The sequence below is a fragment of the Strigops habroptila genome, chromosome 21 (genome assembly GCF_004027225.2).
Source record: "Strigops habroptila isolate Jane chromosome 21, bStrHab1.2.pri, whole genome shotgun sequence".
NCBI lineage: Eukaryota > Metazoa > Chordata > Aves > Psittaciformes > Psittacidae > Strigops > Strigops habroptila.
In genome coordinates this window covers 1,702,132-1,723,061 of record NC_044297.2, presented here as the reverse complement: position 1 = coordinate 1,723,061, position 20,930 = coordinate 1,702,132, and the positions used below count along the sequence as shown (strand labels likewise).

Sequence of the window (20,930 nt, the reverse complement as noted above, 5' to 3'; positions counted from 1 at the left end):
TCTCGTGCCGGTGCTGGGCGGGGCCTCCTTCAGGGCTTCCACCAATGAGCAACGGCGCGGGTGGCGCGTCCACCAATGAGAGGAGGAGGGGGGCGGAGCTTGGAGGAACGGCCGGGCGAGGCGGACACAGCCGCCGCCGCCGCCGCCGCTCCCGGCCCCGGCCCCGGCCCCGGCCCCGGCCCCGGCCCCGGCCCCAGCCCTCCCAGCGCGGCTCCATGGCGGCCTGCGGCGGGCTCGGCATCCAGCTGCTGCTGGAGGCGGCCGAGTACCTGGAGCGCCGGGAGCGAGGTACCACATCCCCCCCAACACATCCCCCCCCAAACCGGGGCACGACCCGTCCCGGTACCCGCCGGGCCCCGGCGCTGACGGGCGCCCCGCGGTTGTGTCTCCGCAGAAGCCGAGCACGGGTACGCCTCGCTGCTGCCCGGCGGGAAGGACGCGGAGGCCGCGCAGCGCCGCGCCAAGGCCAGGAGGAGCGGCGGCGGCGGCGGCAGGTAACGGCCGGCACCGGGCGAGGGGGGCACCGGGAGGTGATGGGGGGGGGGCATCGCGGGTCGGGAACCGGCCGCTGCGGCAGCGTCAGGCGGCTGCGGGGGGGGTCCTGCCACCGGGCCCGCTGCAAGGGGGTGCCTGGTAGCGGGGGGGAACCCTCCTGTCACTGGGTGCTTTAGGGTATGGTGAGGTCCCATTCTCACAGGGCACCCTCCTGTCACCGGGTGCTCAGGATACAGTGAGATCCCATTGTTACAGGGCGCACGGCAGGGCTGGATGGGACCCTCCTGTTGCTGGGTGCTGGGGCTCCAGCATGGCCCCACTGTCATGGAGTGTGTGGCCGGACAGGGACTTCCCTGTCACCGGGTGACCGAGCTGGGTGACATGCCGCTGCCACAGGGTACCCTCCTGTCACTGGGTGCTTTAGGGTATGATGAGGTCCCATTGTCATGGAGCACCCTCCTGTCACTGGGTGCTCAGGATACAGTGAGGTCCTGCTGTCACAGGGCACCTGGAAGTGCTGGATGGGACCCTCCTGTCACTGGGTGCTGGGGCTCCAGTATGGCCCCAATGTCATGTGGCCAGACAGGGACTTCCCTGTCCCTGGGTGACTGAGTGGGGTGACATCCCACTGCTATGGGGTGCCCGGCAGGGCTGGATGGGACCCTCCTGCCATGGGGGTGCTGGTGCTCTGCCATCACAAAGCTCCACAGTCCTCCACCCCATCCCCATCACACCTCCACCAACAGGTCCCCATCAGCACCCAAACCCCAAATTCCCATTGACCAGACTGGGCCAATGTCTTTCCGGAGCATCCCGGTGGGATGTGAGGGGAAATCTCCCATCTTGGGCAAATTTGGGTTGGAAACATGCAGTTGTGTGATGTGGTGGGAGGGTTTGCTGGAGGGAATGTGGAAGTTGGGCTTTTGGTTTCAGGCATGAGCTGATGAAGCTTGGGAAGTGAAACCACGCTCGGTCCATGAGGATTCTTCTTAGAGAAAGCAAGGTTTTACTTCCAACACGCTGCTGGCCAAGCACAGGGTTCTTCTGTGGTGAGATTAAATCACTGAGTGCTGCTTTCCTTGGGAATTCCTGAATTATCCTCCCCAAAATCCACCCAGAGCCTCAACATGGGTTTACCCTCACTGATGTGCAGGGCTGGTGTCCCCAACATAAGGACATGGAGCTGTTGGAGCAAGTCCAGAGGAGGCCACGAGGATGATCAGGGGCTGGAGCAGCTCCTGTATGGAGACAGGCTGAGAACATTGGGGCTGTTGAGCCTGGAGAAGAGAAGCTGCGTGGAGACCTCAGAGCAGCTTCCAGTGTCTGAAGGGGGCTACAAGGATGCTGGAGAGGGACCTTCATCAGGGACTGGAGTGATAGGACAAGGGGTGATGGGTTCAAAGTGAAACAGGGGAAGTTCAGGTTGGAGATAAAGCAGAAGTTCTTCCCTGTGAGGGTGCTGAGGCGCTGGCACAGGGTGCCCAGAGAAGCTGTGGCTGCCCCATCCCTGGCAGTGTTCAAGGCCAGGTTGGACACAGGGGCTTGGAGCAACCTGCTCTAGTGGAAGGTGTCCCTGCCCGTGGCAGAGGGCTGGAACGGGATGAGCTTTAGGGTCCTTTCCTACCCAAACCAGTCTGGGATTCTCTGATATTAAATACAGGAACACCACAGCACATTCTGTCCGAGCTCCAAGCAGTTGTGTTGTTTTCCAGCACCGAAAGCCCCACCAGCCTGGGGGTTAGATCTTTGCCAGGGAGTATTTCATTACTCCTCCCAGGATTGCAGATTAATTGCTTTACCCTCTGGTTTGTACAACAGAAACTGCCACCTCGAGCCAGCTCTTGTGTCCCTGGAGCCTCTCTGCTCACTTCTGTCTTTCCAGCGCCCATCGTGGCTTATTCAGGACCATCATCCACTGAGTTTGGGGAGGGCTGAGCCCTGGAACGCTGCCTCTGCACCGGGATGTGCACGTTGAAACGGCTACAAGGGAAACTTCATTGAGCAAAGCTGAGCCCAAGCAGGTCCATCCCAACACGTCACCGGGAGCCGATTGCTTCCCATGTTTGAGGCTGTTTGCCCAGGGAGGAGCACCACGGCGATGGCACCAGCTCTGCCACATCTTCCTGCTCAGGAGCACACTCGTCTGTGTGACGCAGCCAGGGCTGACCTTTGAGAGGTGCCATAACAGCAAACACCTTTTGGAAGGAGCACACCGTGAGCTTGGTTCCGACCCTGAATCCCAACGTGTCCCCAAGCCGGGGTGTTTCCTTCTCCCTCCTGCCATCACTTATTAGGGGAGCAGGAGGCAGCTTGAGGTCTCTTGGTCTCATCCCAAGCAGGTTCTGAGTGAATCCAGGTGTTTGTCAGACTCTGAGTTTCCTCTTTGGAAGATTTGGAGCTTGGTCTTCACTTAAAGCCAAACAAAGGTTTGCTTGGAGCAACCTGCTCTAGTGGAAGGTGTCCCTGCCCGTGGCAGGGGTAGGAACTGGATGAGCTTTAAGGTCTTTTCCAACCCAAACCAGGCTGGGATCCTAGGATTCTATGCTTTATGACCAAGGGAAGAGCTCGGTTTTGGCACAGTTTGTAAGCACTGTGGTGAAAGGCTTGGTGTGAAACACGGGGCTTTTATCCAGAGAAAAGCGTAATGGAGAGATCCCATGGGAGCCGAAGACCCGAGTCCTTCCTGGCTGTTTGCAGATGCCATTCCCTTGTGTGTCAGGATAAGACCTGTCTAAGTGAGAAGCTTCTCCACTGGAATTGAGTGATTCTGGACTCTTTGGGAATGGGTTGCTTCAAGCAGTGCCACCAGGAAGCGAATCCCAAGGAGTCGGGATGAGTCTCAGAAAGGCTGTGCTGGCTTCCCAAAGTGCTGCTGGTGAATCCCACTTTCTTTCCAATAGAGGCTCGGATACAGGTTTGTGTTGAGCTGGAGCAACCTCCCTCCCCAGAGATCAGCCCTTCACCACCAGCCTCAAGAGCCTTCACTTTTGGTGTCGACTTGTGTCACTGCGCTGATACAGCTGCTTAATCCTAGTCCTAGGTCTAAAGGTTGAGCCTTTCCACATTAAACCCCTGGTTTATGGTTTTACTGGCCCTTTATTGCCAGTTATCCTGAAATTTCTCCATTACATTGAGCCATCTGCATCCCTTTCTGCTGTTTTTACTGTTCCCAGGCTACCAAGTGGCTCTGGAAGCCCCCAAGGTTTGCAGTTTTCCAGGGAATGTTTTCTAAGGCCGGCATGTTAATGCTGATGGTGGTGTGCCCAGTCAGACAGGAGTTAATAATTTGTTCTTTCTCTTTCAGGTCAACACACAGTGAGATGGAAAAGAACAGGTAAGTGTTGGAGCTGGGTTTGGGTGAATCGCTGCTTTTCCAGGAGGTGGGAACCAGGGTCTGGAGCCAACGCGGTGTTGAGATGTGGAGCGGGAGGGAAGGGATGAGGCCGCTGGATAAAGTGGCCACTGAGTGGCATTCCCTGCCCTTGGCCACCGGAGCAGCTGTGCAATAAGAAGGTGGGAATGATATCATATAATGATATATATCTATGATATGATATCATAGAATCCCAGACTGATTTGGGTTGGATGGGGCTTGGAGCAACCTCCTCTAGTGGAAGGTGTCCCTGCCCATGGCAGGGGGTTGGAACTGGATGAGCTTTAAGGTCCTTTCCAACCCAAACCAGGCTGGGATTCTGTGGTTATCCATGACATGGTTTTGTATCCATGAGGGGCTGCTCTTTTTCTCAGCATGGCTCAATCTTGTCTCATCCTGCTGCCAGCACAGGACCGCTGTGAACTCACTCAGTTTGCATGGGCAGAACTGCCCATGTGCCAAGGGATGTGGGTTAGAAAAGGCCGTGGATGTTTATTCCTTGTTTGAGAAGACAGAGAAGATCAACATTTGATTCCTTCAGGCTCCGCTGGCATCCCGCTTGCCTTGGTTAGAGCAGAGCTGTGTTGAAATCCTGTTGGTTCATTGCACAAGTGAGTGCAGTAAGTGCTCTGTCCTTCCCATCCCTTCTCTACAGCTGCCTGGCAGGAGGTTGTAGTGAGGTGGGACAGTCCCTGCTCCCGAGGAACAAGGGATGGGACAAGAGGAAACGGCCTCAAGCTGCACCAGGGCAGGTTTAGATGGAGCTGAGGAACAATTCCTTCCCCAGAGGGTGCTCAGGCATTGGAACAGGCTGCCCAGGGCAGGGCTGGAGTCACCGTCCCTGCAAGTGTTCACACCCCGTGTAGCCGAGGCCTCAGTGCCATGGGTTAGTGGTGGCCTTGGCAGTGCTGGGAATGGTTGGACTTGATGAGCTTAAAGCTCTTTTCCAACCTGGTTGATTCCATGATTCCCTGAACAGGTTGGGAAGCTGAGCTTCAATCCAGGCAGAGATTACACAGCCTTTCCTCCTTTGCTTCTTGGTAGAGATACCTTAATCCTACCCTGTGATGGTCAAGCCAGGGAATCTTGGCCTGGACCAAAGTTAGCTGGCACAAGGAGCGGTGAGGGGCAGATGAGTATCTCATGGAGTATAAGGACATGCACAATGAAATGGGATGATGGGCTTGGAAGGTTCTTCTGCCCAAGAAATGAATCCTTTGAGGTTTTTCTTCTTCTACTGTTACAAGCCACTGGGAATTGGGCAGGTTTTTAAGCGAGCAGCAGGTTGAGCTGGGTGAAGCAAGGCAGAAACGCGTCTCTATGTGTGTGTGCCTCCAGCTTTGAAGCGGAAGCCCCAGGTTGTGTAATGCAGAAGCTTGCTGGGGGCCGGCAATCCCAGACCAGTTTGGGTTGGAAAGCACCTTAAAGCTCACCCAGTTCCAAGCCCCTGCCACGGGCAGGGACACCTTCCACTGGAGCAGGTTGCTCCAAGCCCCTGTGTCCAACCTGGCCTTGAACACTGCCAGGGATGGGGCAGCCACAGCTTCTATGGGAAAAGTCTGTGCCAGCGCCTCAGCACCCTCACAGGGAAGAGCTTCTGCCTCAGAGCTCATCTCAGTCTCCACTCTGGCAGGTTAAAGCCATTCCCCCTGGCCTGTCCCTCCATCCCTTGTCCAAAGCCCCTCTCCAGGTTTCCTGGAGCCCCTTTAGGCACTGGAGCTGCTCTAAGGTCTCCCCTTCAGGAGCCTTCTCTTCTCCAGGCTGCCCCAGCCCAGCTCTCTCAGCCTGGCTCCAGAGCAGAGCTGCTCCAGCCCTCGCAGCAGCTCCGGGGCCTCCTCTGGCCTCGCTCCAGCAGCTCCACGTCCCTCTTGTGCTGTTGCCCCAGAGCTGGATCAGGACTGCAGGGGGGGTCTCCCCAGAGCGCAGCAGAGGGGCAGGATCCCCTCCCTGAGCTGCTGCTCACGCTCTGGGGGTGCAGCCCAGCACACGGGGGGGTTCTGGGCTCAAGCACACACTGAAGCCGGGTCATGGGGAGCTTCTCCTCACCCAACACCCCCAAGTCCTTCTCCTCAGGCTGCTCTGAACCACTTCTCACCTTTGAGCCCATCAGTGTTTAGGATTTACGCGAAGAGCAAAGAGCTCGTGTTTTGTTTGGGTTGTAACTCAGGAGGTATTTTGTGTAGGCAAATGCCTGTTTACTCCTCGCGCACCCAAAACGAGATAGGCAGGAACTTGCAAAACCCCAGCTTGCAGCTGCCCGGGCTGATGGCGTGTTTCTAAGGTGGGTGTTGCAATGATGCCCAAGTATGTGACCTTCATCTTGGTTAGCGATGGATGAAGGGACTTCCTCGAGGAGCCAGGGTTCCCCTTGCAAGTTGTTAGTATTGATGCGGACAAAATCTGGGTGTTATACACAGAGGGAAGGATTCCTGGTGGCTGGAGAGCTTGGTGCTGCTCAGGACCAGTGTTCCTGGTTTTGTTTTCACTGTGTGCCAAGGTGATGGATCCCAATGTGGCCCTCTCCTACTAAAAATAGGGAAAGGAATTGCTCCCAAGGGATGCGCTGGGTTTGCAGCTGCGTGGTGTCAGCCTGGGCAGCTTCAGCTGTCAGTGGAGCAAGGCAGTGACCAAACGCTGCTGCTGGGAGGTGTCTGGTTCAGTTTGGCTCCCATCCAGCCTGGTTATCCGCACTCACAGGGTGAAATGCCACTTGGGAAGCGGGAAGCTGAATGCTCTGTTGTGTGATGTTCTTGCAGGCGAGCTCACCTGCGGTTGTGTTTGGAGAAGCTGAAAAGGCAGGTCCCGCTCGGACCCAAAGACAGCAGACACACCACGCTGAGCTTACTGAAGAAGGCCAAATTGTACATCAAGGTGAGCGTGGGCTTGGTTGGTGCTGCTGAACCCACCCGCTGTGGGAGGTGCTATAATCATACAATCCCAGCCTGGTTTGGGTTGAAGGGACCTTAAATCATCCAGTTCCAACCCCCTGCCATGGGCAGGGACACCTTCCACTAGAGCAGGTTGCTCCAAGCCCCTGTGTCCAACCTGGCCTTGAACACTGCCAGGGATGGGGCAGCCACAGCTTCTCTGGGCACCCTGTGCCAGCGCCTCAGCACCCTCACAGGGAACAACTTCTGCCTTATCTCCAACCTGAACTTCCCCTGTTTCACTTTGAACCCATCACCCCTTGTCCTATCGCTCCAGTCCCTGATGAAGGTCCCTCTCCAGCATCCTTGTAGCCCCCTTCAGACACTGGAAGCTGCTCTGAGGTCTCCACGCAGCTTCTCTTCTCCAGGCTCAACAGCCCCAATGTTCTCAGCCTGGCTCCATACGGGAGCTGCTCCTGCCCCTGATCATCCTCATGGCCTCCTCTGGACTTGCTCCAACAGCTCCACGTCCTTATGCTGGGGACACCAGCCCTGCACACAGCGCTGCAAGTGGGGTCTCAAAATAAGTCAGTGTCTGTCCATTTAGGGCTGAATTCTGCAGGGCACCCTCCACTGCAGCCATGCCCAGAGGCCTTTGGGATGAGCCTGGCTGCAGGACTTGGTGCTGGTGCCTTTTTCCCTTCTATTCTAGAGTATTTTGTACTTCAGTGTTGATCCTTTAGGCTTTAACTCAGCAATTCCTCACTTGGTGTATTTAGAGTTCTGTGAGCTGTGGTAACTGGGGGAGCGCTGGCATCAAGCTGTGTTTGACTCTCTGGTTATCAAAGACTCTGCAAATAGATAAATAGGAGGGGGCTGGCTCCAGTGTCACTGTGCACAGAACCTTTTTGGAGGGGAAACATCCTTTATCTGCCTTCTCCAATGTCCTCAGGCCAGGTCTGGACCTCTCCATCACTGGGCTGGATGCTGCACCCCACTTTGACATCTGTTGGCTTGCAGGGGGATTCAAGTTGAACCAAGCATCCCAGGGCAGTGGTGGAATCACTGTCCATGGAAGTGTTCACACACCGAGGCCTTCAGTGCCATGGGTTAGTGGTGGCCTTGGCATTGCTGGGGAACGGTTGGACTTGATGAGCTTTAAGCTCTTTTCCAACCCAGTTGATTCCATGTGCTTGACATCCCATGTTGAAGCTGGGGAGCCCCTCAGTAGCTGATGGTGGCCGTGTTTAGGTGGCTTAGGGAGCAAAAGGAACGTTTCCCATACGTCTGTAGGCTGGGAAGCTCAGGCTCAGGCTGGGAACTCGGGATCAGGTTGGGATCTCAGGCTGCCTTTTCTCTCTCTCATCCCCTGCAGAAGCTTGAAGACGACGACAGGAAAGCCATGCACCAAATAGAGCAGCTGCAGCGGGAGCAGCGGCACCTCAAGAGGCGGCTGGTGAAGCTGGGCATGGAGAGGATAAGGATGGACAGTATCGGATCCACTGTTTCTTCCGAGCGCTCCGACTGGGATAGAGGTGGGACCTGGTGCTCGGGATGGAGCAGGGTGAGAGGTCTGCCTGGCCGGGCTGTAACTCTGTGTTCCTCTTGCAGAAGAGATCGACGTGGATGTGGAGAGCACGGACGACCTTCCTGCAGACCTGGACTGGAGCAGCAGCAGCCCCAGCGACTCGGATGAGAGAGGGAGCCTGCGGAGCGTCTGCAGCGACGAGGGATATTCCAGCTCCGGCGTCAAGAGGTTGAAGTTGCAGGGCGATTGCAAACCTTCTCTTGGTCTATAAGAAGCAACTCCCGTCGCTCTTTCACCCCTGGCTCTTTCCCTTTGGATCCTGTTAGGTAGCACACCGGACCTTCCCACCCTTCTCTTGCAAGTCAAACCACCTTCATGTAGCACCGACCGAAATGAACTTTGCTCAAGTCCCAAAACACCACTTGAGGCTGTGGGTGGTGAGTTGCTCCCTGGAGCTCCTCTTTCCATCCAGAAACTCCTCTCTACGAGATTCCCACATTCCAGCCACATTTGGAAGCACCTGAGGGTATCACAGCAGTAACAGCAACATCCAAAGCCCTCCCTGGTGCTGTCGCTAGCCAGTATTCCGGATCTACTCCGCATCTGCCCGGCAACATCACATCCCAATAATTGGTGGCAGGGCCCAAATGTAGGGGATTTTTGGGTGAGGATGTGAAGGCAGAGCCGGACACTTGTGTAGTTTAGATCCATGAGGGAATGGGGGTGAGCTGTGTCTTGGGATTGCACTGCCAGTGTGTTAGTCGGGGGGCTCGTCTCCACCGACTCTAAATATTCAGAGGAGCAGCACAGCCATATACACCCTAGCCCTGCCGTGTTCCCAGAGCCGCTTCCTCACAGCAGGAATGCCGCTCGGGGAGCTGCAGGTCCTTGTCACCCCTCTCAGGTCGGATGCCTTCGTTCTGGGAAGTTTTGTGTCCTACCTAAAACCAAACAGCCCTTGTCCCCATCCCTCGTGGCTGCGCGGCGCTGTTCCAGGCGAGCGCTCCTGGAATTTCCTTTTCCACGCTTCTTGTCTCTGGGACAACATGTTATTCTACCTCGGAGAGATGAACAAAGATTATCTCCATCCCTTTAGCACAAAACCCCACCAAGATGATGCCTCGTGTCTCGCAGAAGCCATGCCCGGCCCCGCTCGCATCCGTGGCGCGATGGTTCAGCAATAACCCGGTGTGAGGGGGAGCGGGGCAGCCTCCGGCCGTCGGATCCTCACCGGCACATCCGAAGCACTTCTCCAACCAGCAGCGATCTTCTGGGCGCTCCAAGGAGGATTTTGGTCGCTGCCTTAAGGGACACAAACCTGAATATGCCAAGGAAGACCCAGAGCCCTTCCCAGGGCCCCAGTTGAGAGAGCACAGGAGCTATAAACAGTATTTGTTCTTTTTTCTATGTTCTGGAGATGACATTCTTAGGACTTTCTGCTTTTATGGATGTTCTGGATACTTTACACATAGGGGTCTGCTAATGGAGATGTTTCTTTTCTCCTTGAGCCAGGCAAAGGTCTTTTCCACCCCTCAGCAAACCTCTTGCTCGATCCCTGTCGGGCTCCAGCATTGGGCAAGGAACTGCTTTGTTCTTGCAGGGCTTCTCCTGGTGAAGCCACCAAAACACTGCAAAGTGCAGGAAAATGGAGAATATCCAACTCGCTTCCTATTCTTATTTCCTTTTTGTTCTTTTATTTCCTTTTTAACATCCTAAATCTGGTTTCGGATCATTTGAAGCCTGTGAGCAGTGAGAGGATGGGGGACGGGAGCTACCAAATCACTGCAGTCTCCCAGATCTCGGCTCTTTTTGCTGGGTTTTAAGAGAGGAAAAACAATCAAAGCCGTGAAGGATTATTTTGCTTAAAGCAGTTGGAGTTTTCCAGCATCCAGCACTGACCCGGATGCCTTCAGCATCGGCATTCCCGAATCCCAGTACATGAGCTCAACCCCCCTGATGCTTTCAAAGAGAGGGGGGAAAAGGCAAAAAGAGGCAAAGCCCAATAAAAAGGAAGCGGAATATCAGTACTTTGCCAAGAGCCCTCCGTTGCCCTCTTCTGGAACCACCTTGGGATTCCCAATGGAGCTCCGGATTGCACTACCTTTGAGCAGGGAAGGAAAAGCACCTCAGGGTTGAACAGGAGGTAGAAAGAGGTTGATTTGAGGTTGATGTTTCGAGTCTTAAGGTTTCAGCTCAGCATCAGTTATTGGTTCTTTCAGCGTTGTGTCTCTCTGAGTTACCCACCACCTTCTTGCCCTCTTCTTTCTGCCCCAAACTACTAAGTACCAGACCTTTGCACTGTTGGGATGTGCCCCTCTCCGGCCTGAGGGTGAAGAGAAACAGGAACCCTCCAAACTGATGCACTAACCTGGAATGGGGCTGGAAACGCGGCGCTTGATTCCTGGTGAGCAGCCGGGACCGTCTGTGGCGGCTTCTGATCTCTCCAGGTCCCTCCTTTGCCAGCCTTTTCCTTGGAATTCACTGATCCACCAGCATTCCTAAGAACTAAGCTGCAGGTAGGACACTTGCATAGATGGGGATTCACAAGAGGGGGCGAGGAGCCGCTCGCGCACCCCACGTTTACGACGGTCGTGGCACAGACCTGGGTTGAAAACACGCTTTTTTGGGTTGGTTCATTTTGCTTCTTTTTCCTCATGGAAAGCGGATCCCAAACCACCATTTCGGGAGGTGAGACCCAGCTCCAGGCGGGGAATGGGAAGCTGATGGGAATGGGGGTCTCTCCGGAGGCAATGGTGCTTTGCTTCCTGGTTTGTCCCCCCCATAGCGATGGGTTTGGGCATCACCCACCTTTGTTTTGGGGCTGGACACGAGGAAAGCTGCCACATCCAAGCCCTGTGCTTCCCGGGAATCCTCACCTCCTCCCTCCTGAAAGCCACAAGGTTTGTTTCAACCTCTTGCTTTATCCAGCATAGTGGCCGATGAGCCATTGGAACACCCCCACCAGAACCATCTCAGTGTTGGGTTGGGGGTTTGTTGGGTTTTTTGGGGTCACATTTGGTGCTTTTCCACCCTTTTTCTTTCCTTCATTTCATCTTTTTGCTTCCTAAGAAGCCGAACCCGCTCCGGCTTCACCAGCCGGCAGCTGGGAGAACGGGAATTCTGTTTCCTGCTGTAAATACCACGTTGTCATCCCCACTTCTGTGTCAGGACCATCTAATGGTGCTTTTTACTACAGTTGGCACACGCCTTTTTAGAGAGTACGTGTTTGAGCAGACGTTTGCTGTGTACCAGGGTAATTCTGTCTCGTTGGACTGTTATAACTGTGTTGTTAGAGAATAAATTATTTCAGTATGAAAGAGAAGCCTGTGCCTCCATCCCTCCCTTCCCCATCCCGCTGCCTCCATCCCTCCTTTCCCTATCCTGCTGCCTCCATCCCTCCCTTCCCCATCCCGCTGCCTCCATCCCTCCTTTCCCCATCCTGCTGCCTCCATCCCTCCTTTTCCTATCCCGCTGCCTCCATCCCTCCCTTCTCCATCCCACCGCCTCCATCCCTCCTTTCCCTATCCTGCTGCCTCCATCCCTCCCTTCCCCATCCCGCTGCCTCCATCCCTCCTTTCCCCATCCCGCCGCCTCCATCCCTCCCTTCGCCATCCCTCCCTTCGCCATCCCGCTGCCTCCATCCCTCCTTTCCCTATCCTGCCGCCTCCATCCCTCCCTTCCCCATCCCGCTGCCTCCATCCCTCCCTTTGCCATCCCTCCCTTCCCCATCCCGCTGCCTCCATCCCTCCCTTTGCCATCCCTCCCTTCCCCATCCCACTGCCTCCATCCCTCTTTTCCCCATCCCTCTGCCTCCATCCCTCCTTTCCCCATCCTGCTGCCTCCATCCCTCCTTTCCCCATCCCGCTGCCCCCATCCCTCCCTTTGCCATCCCTCCCTTCGCCATCCCGCTGCCTCCATCCCTCTTTTCCCCATCCCGCTGCCTCAATCCCGCTTTTTCCTATCCCACTGCCTCCATCCCTCCCTTCCCCATCCCGCTGCCTCCATCCCTTCCTTCCCCATCCCACTCCCTCAGCCTATTTTGGTACCCAACAGGGCAGAGCTTCGCTGCTGGAAGGCTCTGGGGCCTTCCCCATGGTGTGGGGTTGTCCCTGGGTTTGTTCCCATCCCCGTCCCTGGATGCAGCCTCAGCTGCTTTAGAAAGCACAGGACAAGGGCAAGCACCGACCTGTGTCAGGGCTCAACCCCCTCATTCCAGCCCCTTGGAGCTGTCCTGGATCCAGCCACAGCTCCTGTGTGGAGCTGCCACGGGCAGGCTCCATCCACGGCCCTGTCCCGCACCCGCAGGCAGCATCCTGCACCCTGCATCCTTCCCAGTGCATCCTGCCCTGGCAGCTGGCACACACATCCTCCATCCCGCATCCCTCCATCCCGCATCCTTCATCCCACACCCTCCATCCAGCAGACACTCATAGAATCAACCAGGTTGGAAAAGAGCTTTAAGATGGGCCCGATCCAGCCAGTCCTTCAGCCTGCAGCCACCCCCTGTTGAAGATGGGAATTCTGTGAAGGGATGGGATGGATGGAGTGAGGGATGGATGGAGCAAGGGATGAGATGGGGCAGGGTGGTGTTTTGGTGGTGGTGTTATCATGGGCCCTACACCCTCACAGGGCTCCTGGTGGCTCTGGGGTGGGTGCTGGGGGGCAATACCCCTCTTTTCTCCCACAATGTGCTGCAGCTCCTGCTGCTGGGCTCTGCAGTGTGCAGAGACTCAGGTTGTGACCTTTGGGGTCCCTTTCAGCCCCCAAACCCCCCTGGGTGAAGCCCCCCTTATTTCCTTCCCCCCATGGTGGGTGCAGGAGGCTCAGGGTGCTGAGTGAGCAGGAGCTTTATTCTGTGGGTGCTCCCATGTCCTGTCCCTGTGGCACTGTTGGGGGGCTCAGGAGAAGGGGATGGTGGTGAGTGGGGTGAGCTCCAGCCCCGGCTCCATGGTGCTGGGGGGCCGGTGCCGGGCGCTGGGCCGGGGGCCGCCGTGGTGCCCATACTGGAACTTGATGCGGAGCTCCCCGATGCGGGCCTGGGGCAGGATGTTGGGGATCCACTCGATGATGAAGGGGGTCGGCTCCTTCTGGGTGGGAGACATGTTGCCTGGGGGGGAAAGGGAGAGAGTGTAGGTCCTGGTGCCCCTTGAGGTGGCGTGGTGGTGGTTGTGCTGTGGTAGTGGTGGTGGTATTGGTGTGGTGGTGGTATTGGTGATGGTGGGGTGGTGGTATTGGTGGTAGTGTTGTTAGTATTGGTGTGGTGGTGGTAGTGTTGGTATTGGTGTAGTGGTGGTATTGGTGATAGTATTGGTGGTAATATTGGTATTATTGGTGTTGGTGTGGTGGTGGTGGTACTGGTGTGGTAGTGGTGTTGGTGGAGTGGTGTTTGTGCTATGGTGTTGGTATTGGTGTGGTAGTGGTGCTGGTACTGGTGGTGCTGGTATTAGTGTGGTGTTGGTATTGCTGTGGTGGTGCTGGTGGTGCTGGTAGTGCTATGGTGTTGGTATTGGTGTGGTACTGGTGGTAGTGCTGGAGTGGCGGTGGTGGTGGTGCTGGTATTAGTGTGGTGGTGTTATTGGTACTGCTGTGGTGGTGCTGGTAGTGCTATGGTGTTGGTATTGGTGTTCGTATTGGTGTGGTACTGGTGGTGGTGCTGGTATTAGTGTGGTGTTGGTATTGGTGTTGGTATTGCTGTGGTACTGGTGGTGGTGCTGGTATTAGTGTGGTGTTGGTATTGCTGTGGTGGTGCTGGTATTAGTGTGGTGTTGGTATTGGTATTGCTGTGGTGGTGGTGCTGTGGTGTTGGTATTGGTGCGGTGGTGGTCTATTGGTGTTGGGGCAGGTTCCTGGAGGAGGCTGGTGAGAGCTTCAGGGACTTTAAGGGGTAAGAGAATGTGGGCTCCCCCTTTAGTGCCAGGGGGTGTCTCAGTGGGAGCCCCCCTTTGTGGAGGCTGAGCCACGGTTGGCTTTGGGGTGCGGGTTTGGTGTTGCTGGAGGTTCCTGAAGCAGCAGCACAAGACCCTGGAGGTGAGGTTTGGGGCTTTTCTCCTCTGGGGGCTGGGAGAATGTGGGTTCAGGTTGCTGGAGAGGAAGAAGAGGAAGGTGTTTGTTATTTTGGGGGCTTTCTCTGGGCCCCCAAAATATGGGATGAAGGACGAGGAAATAGAGCCCATGTGTCCCCCTTGTGCCATGTTTTTGTGCTGCAGCTCCCTGGAGAAGCAGCCAAGGTGGAGTTTTGAGGGGCTGGGTGAGTTTTGGGGGCTTTTTTTGCCCCTGGGGGGATGTTTTGGTTGCCTCTGCAGGTTCCTGGAGGGGAGGAGGAAGGTGGTGGCCACCCCGGCTGGGAACAGAGGGGAGGTTTTTGCTCTTCCTGGAGAACCGTGTGGGACCAGCTCAGTTGTTTGAGACTATCTTGTTGTGGAGGATAGGGGGCTGTGCCCCCCAGCCTGCCCCACTTACTTACCCACTTTGAGGAAGGTCTGGAGCTCCAGAGGCCGGATGGGTGGCTTCTTGGGGTGCCCATAGGCCTTGGCGATGCTCTCCACCTCCACCTTGGGGCACCTGAACACCTCGTAGCTCCCGTCCTGGTTCTGGATGAAGCTGCGTGTGATCTCCAGTGGTAGCTGCCAACAGCAAGGGAAGTACCTGGGTGAGGGGCTGGGGGTGAGCAGGGGGTGCTGGTGGGGCTGGGGGCTGCATCCCCCCTTACCTCTGGTGTATCAAAGATCTGCTTGACCTGCAGCACGTTGGTGATGTGCCACGTGTACTTGGAGAAGGTGCCCAAGGGGAGAGCATCCTTGCGGACAAAAGCTGTGGGGAGGGAAAAGGGTGGTGAGGGATTTGGGGGGCTGCAGCTCACAGGGACCTTGGGGTGCTCTCCTGCTCCCCTTCTGTGCTCCTGGCTGCAGCTACCTGCCTTTGTCATAGAATCCTAGACTGGTTTGTGTTGGAAGGGACCTTAAAGATCATCCAGCTCCAACCCCTGCCACGGGCAGGGACACCTTCCACTAGAGCAGGTTGCTCCAAGCCCCTGTGTCCAACCTGGCCTTGAACACTGCCAGGGATGGGGCAGCCACAGCTTCTCTGGGCACCCTGTGCCAGGGCTCTCACAGGGAAGAACTTCTTCCTTATTTCTAACCTAAATCCCCTGTTTCAGTTTAAACCCATCACCCCTTGCCCTATCGCTCCAGTCCCTGATGAAAAGTCCCTCTCCAGCATCCTTGTAGCCCCCTTCAGATACTGCCCTAACCCAGTGCAGTGTGCTCTGCCCTAACCCAGTGCAGTGTGCTCTGCCCTAACCCAGTGCAGTGTGCTCTGCCTTACCAGTGGTGGAGTTGGGCAGCCTCTTCTTGGTGCTCCCACTGGAGATCCTCTGCTGCAGTGCCTCGAAGAAAGCCTGAGGGATGTGGAACACCAGCGGCTCGGGCTTGCCTGTGTGGGGATGAATGAGAAGACAAGGGCTGAGGGCAGGGGAGAGGTAGGGCTGAGTGGGGACACTCCAGCTATTCCAGCCCTCCAGCATCTCACCACCTTCACAGTAGAGTTCACAGGCTGGTGTTTGTGTCCTTTGCCTCCTGCCCTGTCTGCAGGTGGTGCTGAGCAGAGCCTTGGGCCTCTTGGCTTTATTCCCTTCTACCAGCCAGAGCAGAACAGCAACACCAAGTTGTGTGGGGAGTTGGGATGGATGCTCTTTATGGGTCCTTTCCATGTTGAGATGTTCTATGATCTCTATAAAGTGTCTCTCCCCACTGTCTGCACTCCATGTGATGGCCCTGGCTCTCTGATAGAGACCCCAGCCCCTCCATTGCTGCCCTAGGATGTCCCTGTCTGCCCTGGCCTGGGGTGTGCAGTGATGAGGCCTTGTGGCATTTGCTCCCTCTGTTTGCAAAGCTGGGTGGTGACAACTTCACTGTCTTTAAGATCACAGAGTCTTCTGGGTTAGAAGGGACTCTTGGGAGCATGGAGTCCACCCCTGACCCAAGCACAGCAGGTTGTGCCTCTCTGCTGTCATTGCCAGCAGCTTGCTGGAGGCCAGTGATGCCACATAGTGATGCACAGCAGGATGTGTGTGTTTGCCTCGTGGGACACTTACTGCTCTTATGGTGCTTGGAAAGGGCTGTTCCCCCTCCAACGGATGGGAGAAAAAGCTATTTCTCCCTTCTCAGCATAAACACCAGCACCAGGCTGCCAAAAAGTTGTCCATGTTCAGGGAATGACCCAAAGCAGATAGATAGAAACTTCTCAGAGCAACTGCTTGCTTCCCTTCATAGAATCATGCTTCCCAGTTACTTCATAGAATCACAGAATGGTTTGGGTTGGAAAGGACATTAAGATCATCCAGTTCCAACCCCCTGCCACGGGCAGGGATGCCTCACACTAAACCACGTTGCCCAATGCTCTGCCCAACCTGGCCTTTACTGCTGCCAAGGGCTTCATGATGGAGGTGGTGCATGGAGGGGAGGGATGCTCAAAGGGTCCCCAAAGCCTTACCCTCAAACTGGTAATGCATGGTTTGGTGGATGCGCTCGGTGACACTGGCCAGCCACTCCTGGAAGGAGAGGGTCACTTGGGACTCGTCCAGCAGCTGGGGACAGCCTGCAAGAGACAGGGAATGGAGATCAAAGGGGTGCAAAGTTTATGGTTGGAATTCATCATCTTAAAGGTCTTTTCCAACTTAAATGATGCTATGACAGCATGAACTGAATGGTTCCGGGCATCCACCCGGTCCTGAGTGCTCCCAACCTCTGGTGACATGCATGGCCAAGGCTCACCTTGTCTTTTCAGCGAGGAGGAGGCAACTGCTGGCTTCTTCAGGCTGCTTCTCCTGGGGTTGCTATGAGCCAGGTCCTGAGCAGGGAGAGGGCTGGTGGCCTGTGCTGCTGAGGGATGGATTAAGAGAGTGTCAGGGCACAAGTCCAGGGGCTCCACAGGCACCCCACACAATGGCTTTTGCCTTCAACCCACATCCTCCTCGTCCCACAGAGCCTCCAGTTGATGCTCACCAGGTGTTAGGTCCTTTTTCCTCTTCTTGGGCTTGGCAGCAGCTGCTTCTCCAGCTTGCACCGGGGACTGGGGACCACCGACCGACTGTGGCACCACCATCCCCTTCACACCTAGGAGAAACACGCTGCTGGCCCTAAAAGCACCAACACTACAAGCACCAGTGGTGCCGGGACATGAGGTCCTGTGTTCAACTCCCCACATCAGCAATTGCTCCCCTGAGACCTCCCCAGCACACCCCAAACATCCTCAGAGTAGCCCCAAAGCCCTCCTGGTCCTGCAGACACACTTCAATGTGGGGGAACATTGAGGGGAACATAACGCCCTCATGTCACCTATGTCACTCTCCTTGGGTGCCTAAAGACACAATGGGATTACCCAGGGGCACCTACTGGGGTGAACAAGCCCCTGAGGGACTGCACCCCAGGGGCTCACACTGAGCTGGGCTTCCCCCAGGGCTGCTCTGGCCCGAGGAGAGGAGGACACCCAACTTACCCTGAGCACAGCAAAGCCCAGGGAGATCTGCCTCCATAGAATCACAGAACTGAATCACAGTCTGGTTTGGGTTGGAAAGGATCTTAAAGCTCATCCAGTTCCAACCCCCTGCCACGGGCAGGGACACCTTCCACTAGAGCAGGTTGCTCCAAGCCCCTGTGCCCAACCTGGCCTTGAACACTGCCAGGGATGGGGCAGCCACAGCTTCTCTGGGCACCCTGTGCCAGCGCCTCAGCACCCTCACAGGGAAGAGCTTCTGCCTTAGATCCAACCTGAACTTCCCCTATTTCACTTTGAACCCATCACCCCTTGTCCTGTCTCTACAGTCCCTGATGAAGGTCCCTCTCCAGCATCCTTGTAGCCCCCTTCAGACACTGGAAGCTGCTCTGAGGTCTCCACGCAGCTTCTCTTCTCCAGGCTGAACAGCCCCAATGTTCTCAGCCTGGCTCCATACGGGAGCTGCTCCAGCCCCTGAGCATCCTCGTGGCCTCCTCTGGGCTTGCTCCTCATCCCCTCAACCAGCTCCCAGAGGAGCACAGGGAGCACCCCCTCTGCTTCCACATCCCAGAACCCAGGAACAAGCTGCCAAGTCCAGGAGGGCTCACTCCCCAAGAAGCTTTCTGCCTGCAGAGGGATGGGGCAGGAAATAAAGCCCCGGCTAAGGAGGAACAGCGAGGAACCTGCCAGGGTATGAGCAGGAGGGAAGGGCAAGAGCAAGTAGCCCCTCGATGCCCCCCAAAACCCTCTGCATGTCACATCCCCCCTCACCTACCACCAGAGTCGTAGGCGAGGACATCAGCAAACTCCTGCGCCAAGCTCTCATCGCTGGCAAAGGCACAGATGCAGGCGAAGAAATGAATGCAGCGCTGTGGTGTCGGGGTCTCCTCCTCGGCTGGGCTGCCTTTGATGGGCTTTGGAGCCTGGCAGGAGCAGGAGAACCTGTGCTCTGCCAACGTCTTGCTGCTCACCTTCTGGGCGAAGGAGGCGTGCAGGTAGCCCAGGCTGTGCTTCTGGCTGGCCTTGCACTTCACCACCAGCACGTTCTTGGTGATGCGCTGCACCAGCGGCCCCGTGGGCTCCGTCGCCAGCTGCCAGATGGTTTGCTTGGTTTCGGGTGAAGCCTGCATGGAGTTGAGCACTGAGCTCTTCAGGGCGAGCGGGGTGGCCTCGGTTTGGCAGTTCAGGGCCAGTTTGATGTGCTGGCACTGGTTCTCCACCACACCTTGCGTGGCTGCTTTCAGACACGACGGCACGTAGCAGCGGCCGGAGCTGAGCTGCGTGATGATGGTCCCGTCCACCGTCTGGATGGCTGTTTGGGAGACCCCCAACTCCACAAAGCACCGGTAATCCGGTCCCCGGTCCCTTTGCCTCACTGAATAGACCTGTAAGTCAGAGCCAGTGATGATCTTGACGGCGTCAACACTGGGCTGTTTGCGTGTGCTGTAGCGGAAGACGGTGCCGCAGTTCTTGTTCTTGCAGCTCAGGCCTCGCATCCCGTTGTACGTGCCGCAGCGGGGACATTTCCGGATACCCCGGAGCGTGGCTTTCCCCAGGTCAGATAGGAAGGAAGGGACCTTGGTCCTCACTGACGCCGGCTCCATCCTCTGGAGAACCTGGATGGGCAGAGATCAGGGAGAAGAGGAGGTTAGCAGCATGGGGAGGCAGCAGGGATGGGAGGGAGAGCACTGTGAGGGTGATGTCCCCTGTCCCTGAAGTGTCAGGGGAGAAAAGGACAGAGAGAAGAGTAACAAGTGGTTGCTGATGCCAGCAGGATGGGCAGGAGTTGGTGCTGGTCCTTGTGCTGCCCTGCTGCAGCCTGAGGTGGGACACGATGCCCCACAGCATCACACTGTGTGACCAAGTGCCCATCCTGACACCCATCCCCTGCCATTTCCCAGGCTCAGCAGAGCGGGAGGAAAACAGGGGTAAAAAGAGAGGTTTTTGGTGCATGCAAAGAGAGGTTCATCCCCGGGGGTAAATAACATTAATTGAAGGATGTGGGATGGAAATAGAGCTGGGGGATGCGTGACGAGGGGCCTCGGAGCAGCACTGAAGTGGAAATGACAGGACAGTGCTGGGGAGAAAACCCGGTGTCAGTGGGGCAGGAATGGGGTGATTCCCTCCAGACCCACTCCTGTTGGGTTTCTGCACACTTTGTCTCCACCCGCTGCTCCGCACCATGGCCAAAACCCCTCTTCCCAGGGGACAACCAGGCACTGAGCGAGGGATGGAGAGAGCAGGGGATGTTCATGTCATAGACTCACAGACCAGTTTGGGTTGAAGGGAGCTTAAAGCTCATCCAGCTCCAACCCCTGCCACGGGCAGGGACACCTTCCACTAGAGCAGGTTGCTCCAAGCCCCTGTGTCCAACCTGGCCTCGAACACTGCCAGGGATGGGGCAGCCACAGCTTCTCTGGGCACCCTGTGCCAGCGCCTCAGCACCCTCACAGGGAAGAGCTTCTGCCTCAGAGCTCATCTCAATCTCCCCTCTAGCAGGTTAAAGCCATTCCCCCTGGCCTGTCCCTCCATCCCTTGTCCAAAGCCCCTCTCCAGGTTTCCTGGAGCCCCTTTAGGCACTGGAGCTGCTCTAAGGCCTCCCCTTCAGGAGCCTTCTCTTCTCCAGGCTGCCCCAGCCCAGCTCTCTCAGCCTGGCTCCAGAGCAGAGCTGCTCCAGCCCTCGCAGCAGCTCCGTGGCCTCCTCTGGCCCCGCTCCACGTCCCTCTGGTGCCGGTTCTCACCACAAGCCACGCTCCCCGGTGCTGGTGACCACTCACCCCCCCCCCTCCCAGCGCACCTCAGCGATCCCTGTCACCGCGCAGCGCCGCCTCAGCACCGGCCCCCTCAGCGCGGTGACGGGTCCCAGCCCCTCAACCCCTCGCTCTACGCCAAGCACCGGGAGTCCGAGCCCTCGGCCCGGCGGTGAAGGGGACACCCCGGGCCCCCGCCGATGGCGGGCTCGGTACCGGGACCACCCCCCCTTCACCTCACGGCGCCCCGCCTCAGCGGCATCCCCCCCCCCGACGTCACTTCCCTCTCCCCCCCCCCCCCCCCCCCCCGCCCTGCTCCCGCCTTACCGGCGGCGCGCACCCTCCCGCTCCTGCCCTCACCGCCGCCGCCGCGACCCGCCTCCGCCGTGGCGCCCTCTCCCATTGGTCCGCTGAGGTCACGCGGT

General features: G+C 57.0%; 2 protein-coding genes across 6 annotated transcripts; one reads left to right on the top strand and one right to left on the bottom strand.

Moving 5' to 3' along the window:
• The first annotated feature begins 96 nt into the window (after window positions 1-96).
• On the top strand, window positions 97-11,585 carry MXD1 (MAX dimerization protein 1). Of its 3 annotated transcripts, none has more exons than XM_030509876.1 (6): window positions 97-288; window positions 395-494; window positions 3,800-3,829; window positions 6,625-6,739; window positions 8,111-8,270; window positions 8,350-11,585. In XM_030509876.1, the coding sequence occupies exons 1-6, from the start codon at window positions 216-218 to the stop codon at window positions 8,532-8,534; spliced, it is 663 nt and encodes a 220-aa protein (XP_030365736.1). In that variant the 5' UTR covers window positions 97-215; the 3' UTR covers window positions 8,535-11,585. The 3 variants fall into 3 exon arrangements, with proteins under 3 accessions (XP_030365736.1, XP_030365734.1, XP_030365735.1); XM_030509874.1 differs by having other exon boundaries at window positions 8,347-11,585; XM_030509875.1 differs by having other exon boundaries at window positions 189-288; window positions 398-494; window positions 8,347-11,585.
• A 1,118-nt stretch (window positions 11,586-12,703) lies between these two features.
• C21H2orf42 (chromosome 21 C2orf42 homolog) lies at window positions 12,704-20,876 on the bottom strand. 3 transcript variants are annotated; one of them, XM_030509853.1, is made up of 9 exons: window positions 20,833-20,876; window positions 18,531-19,371; window positions 17,266-17,376; window positions 17,035-17,142; window positions 16,754-16,858; window positions 15,587-15,694; window positions 14,973-15,073; window positions 14,727-14,886; window positions 12,704-13,370 (listed from the first exon to the last, which is right to left on the bottom strand). In XM_030509853.1, exons 2-9 carry the CDS (start codon window positions 19,357-19,359, stop codon window positions 13,162-13,164), a joined length of 1,731 nt encoding a protein of 576 aa, XP_030365713.1. In that variant the 5' UTR covers window positions 19,360-19,371; window positions 20,833-20,876; the 3' UTR covers window positions 12,704-13,161. The 3 variants fall into 3 exon arrangements, with proteins under 3 accessions (XP_030365713.1, XP_030365715.1, XP_030365714.1); XM_030509855.1 differs by having other exon boundaries at window positions 17,035-17,139; XM_030509854.1 differs by lacking the exon at window positions 20,833-20,876 and adding an exon at window positions 20,553-20,707.
• Between the last annotated feature and the right edge of the window lie 54 nt (window positions 20,877-20,930).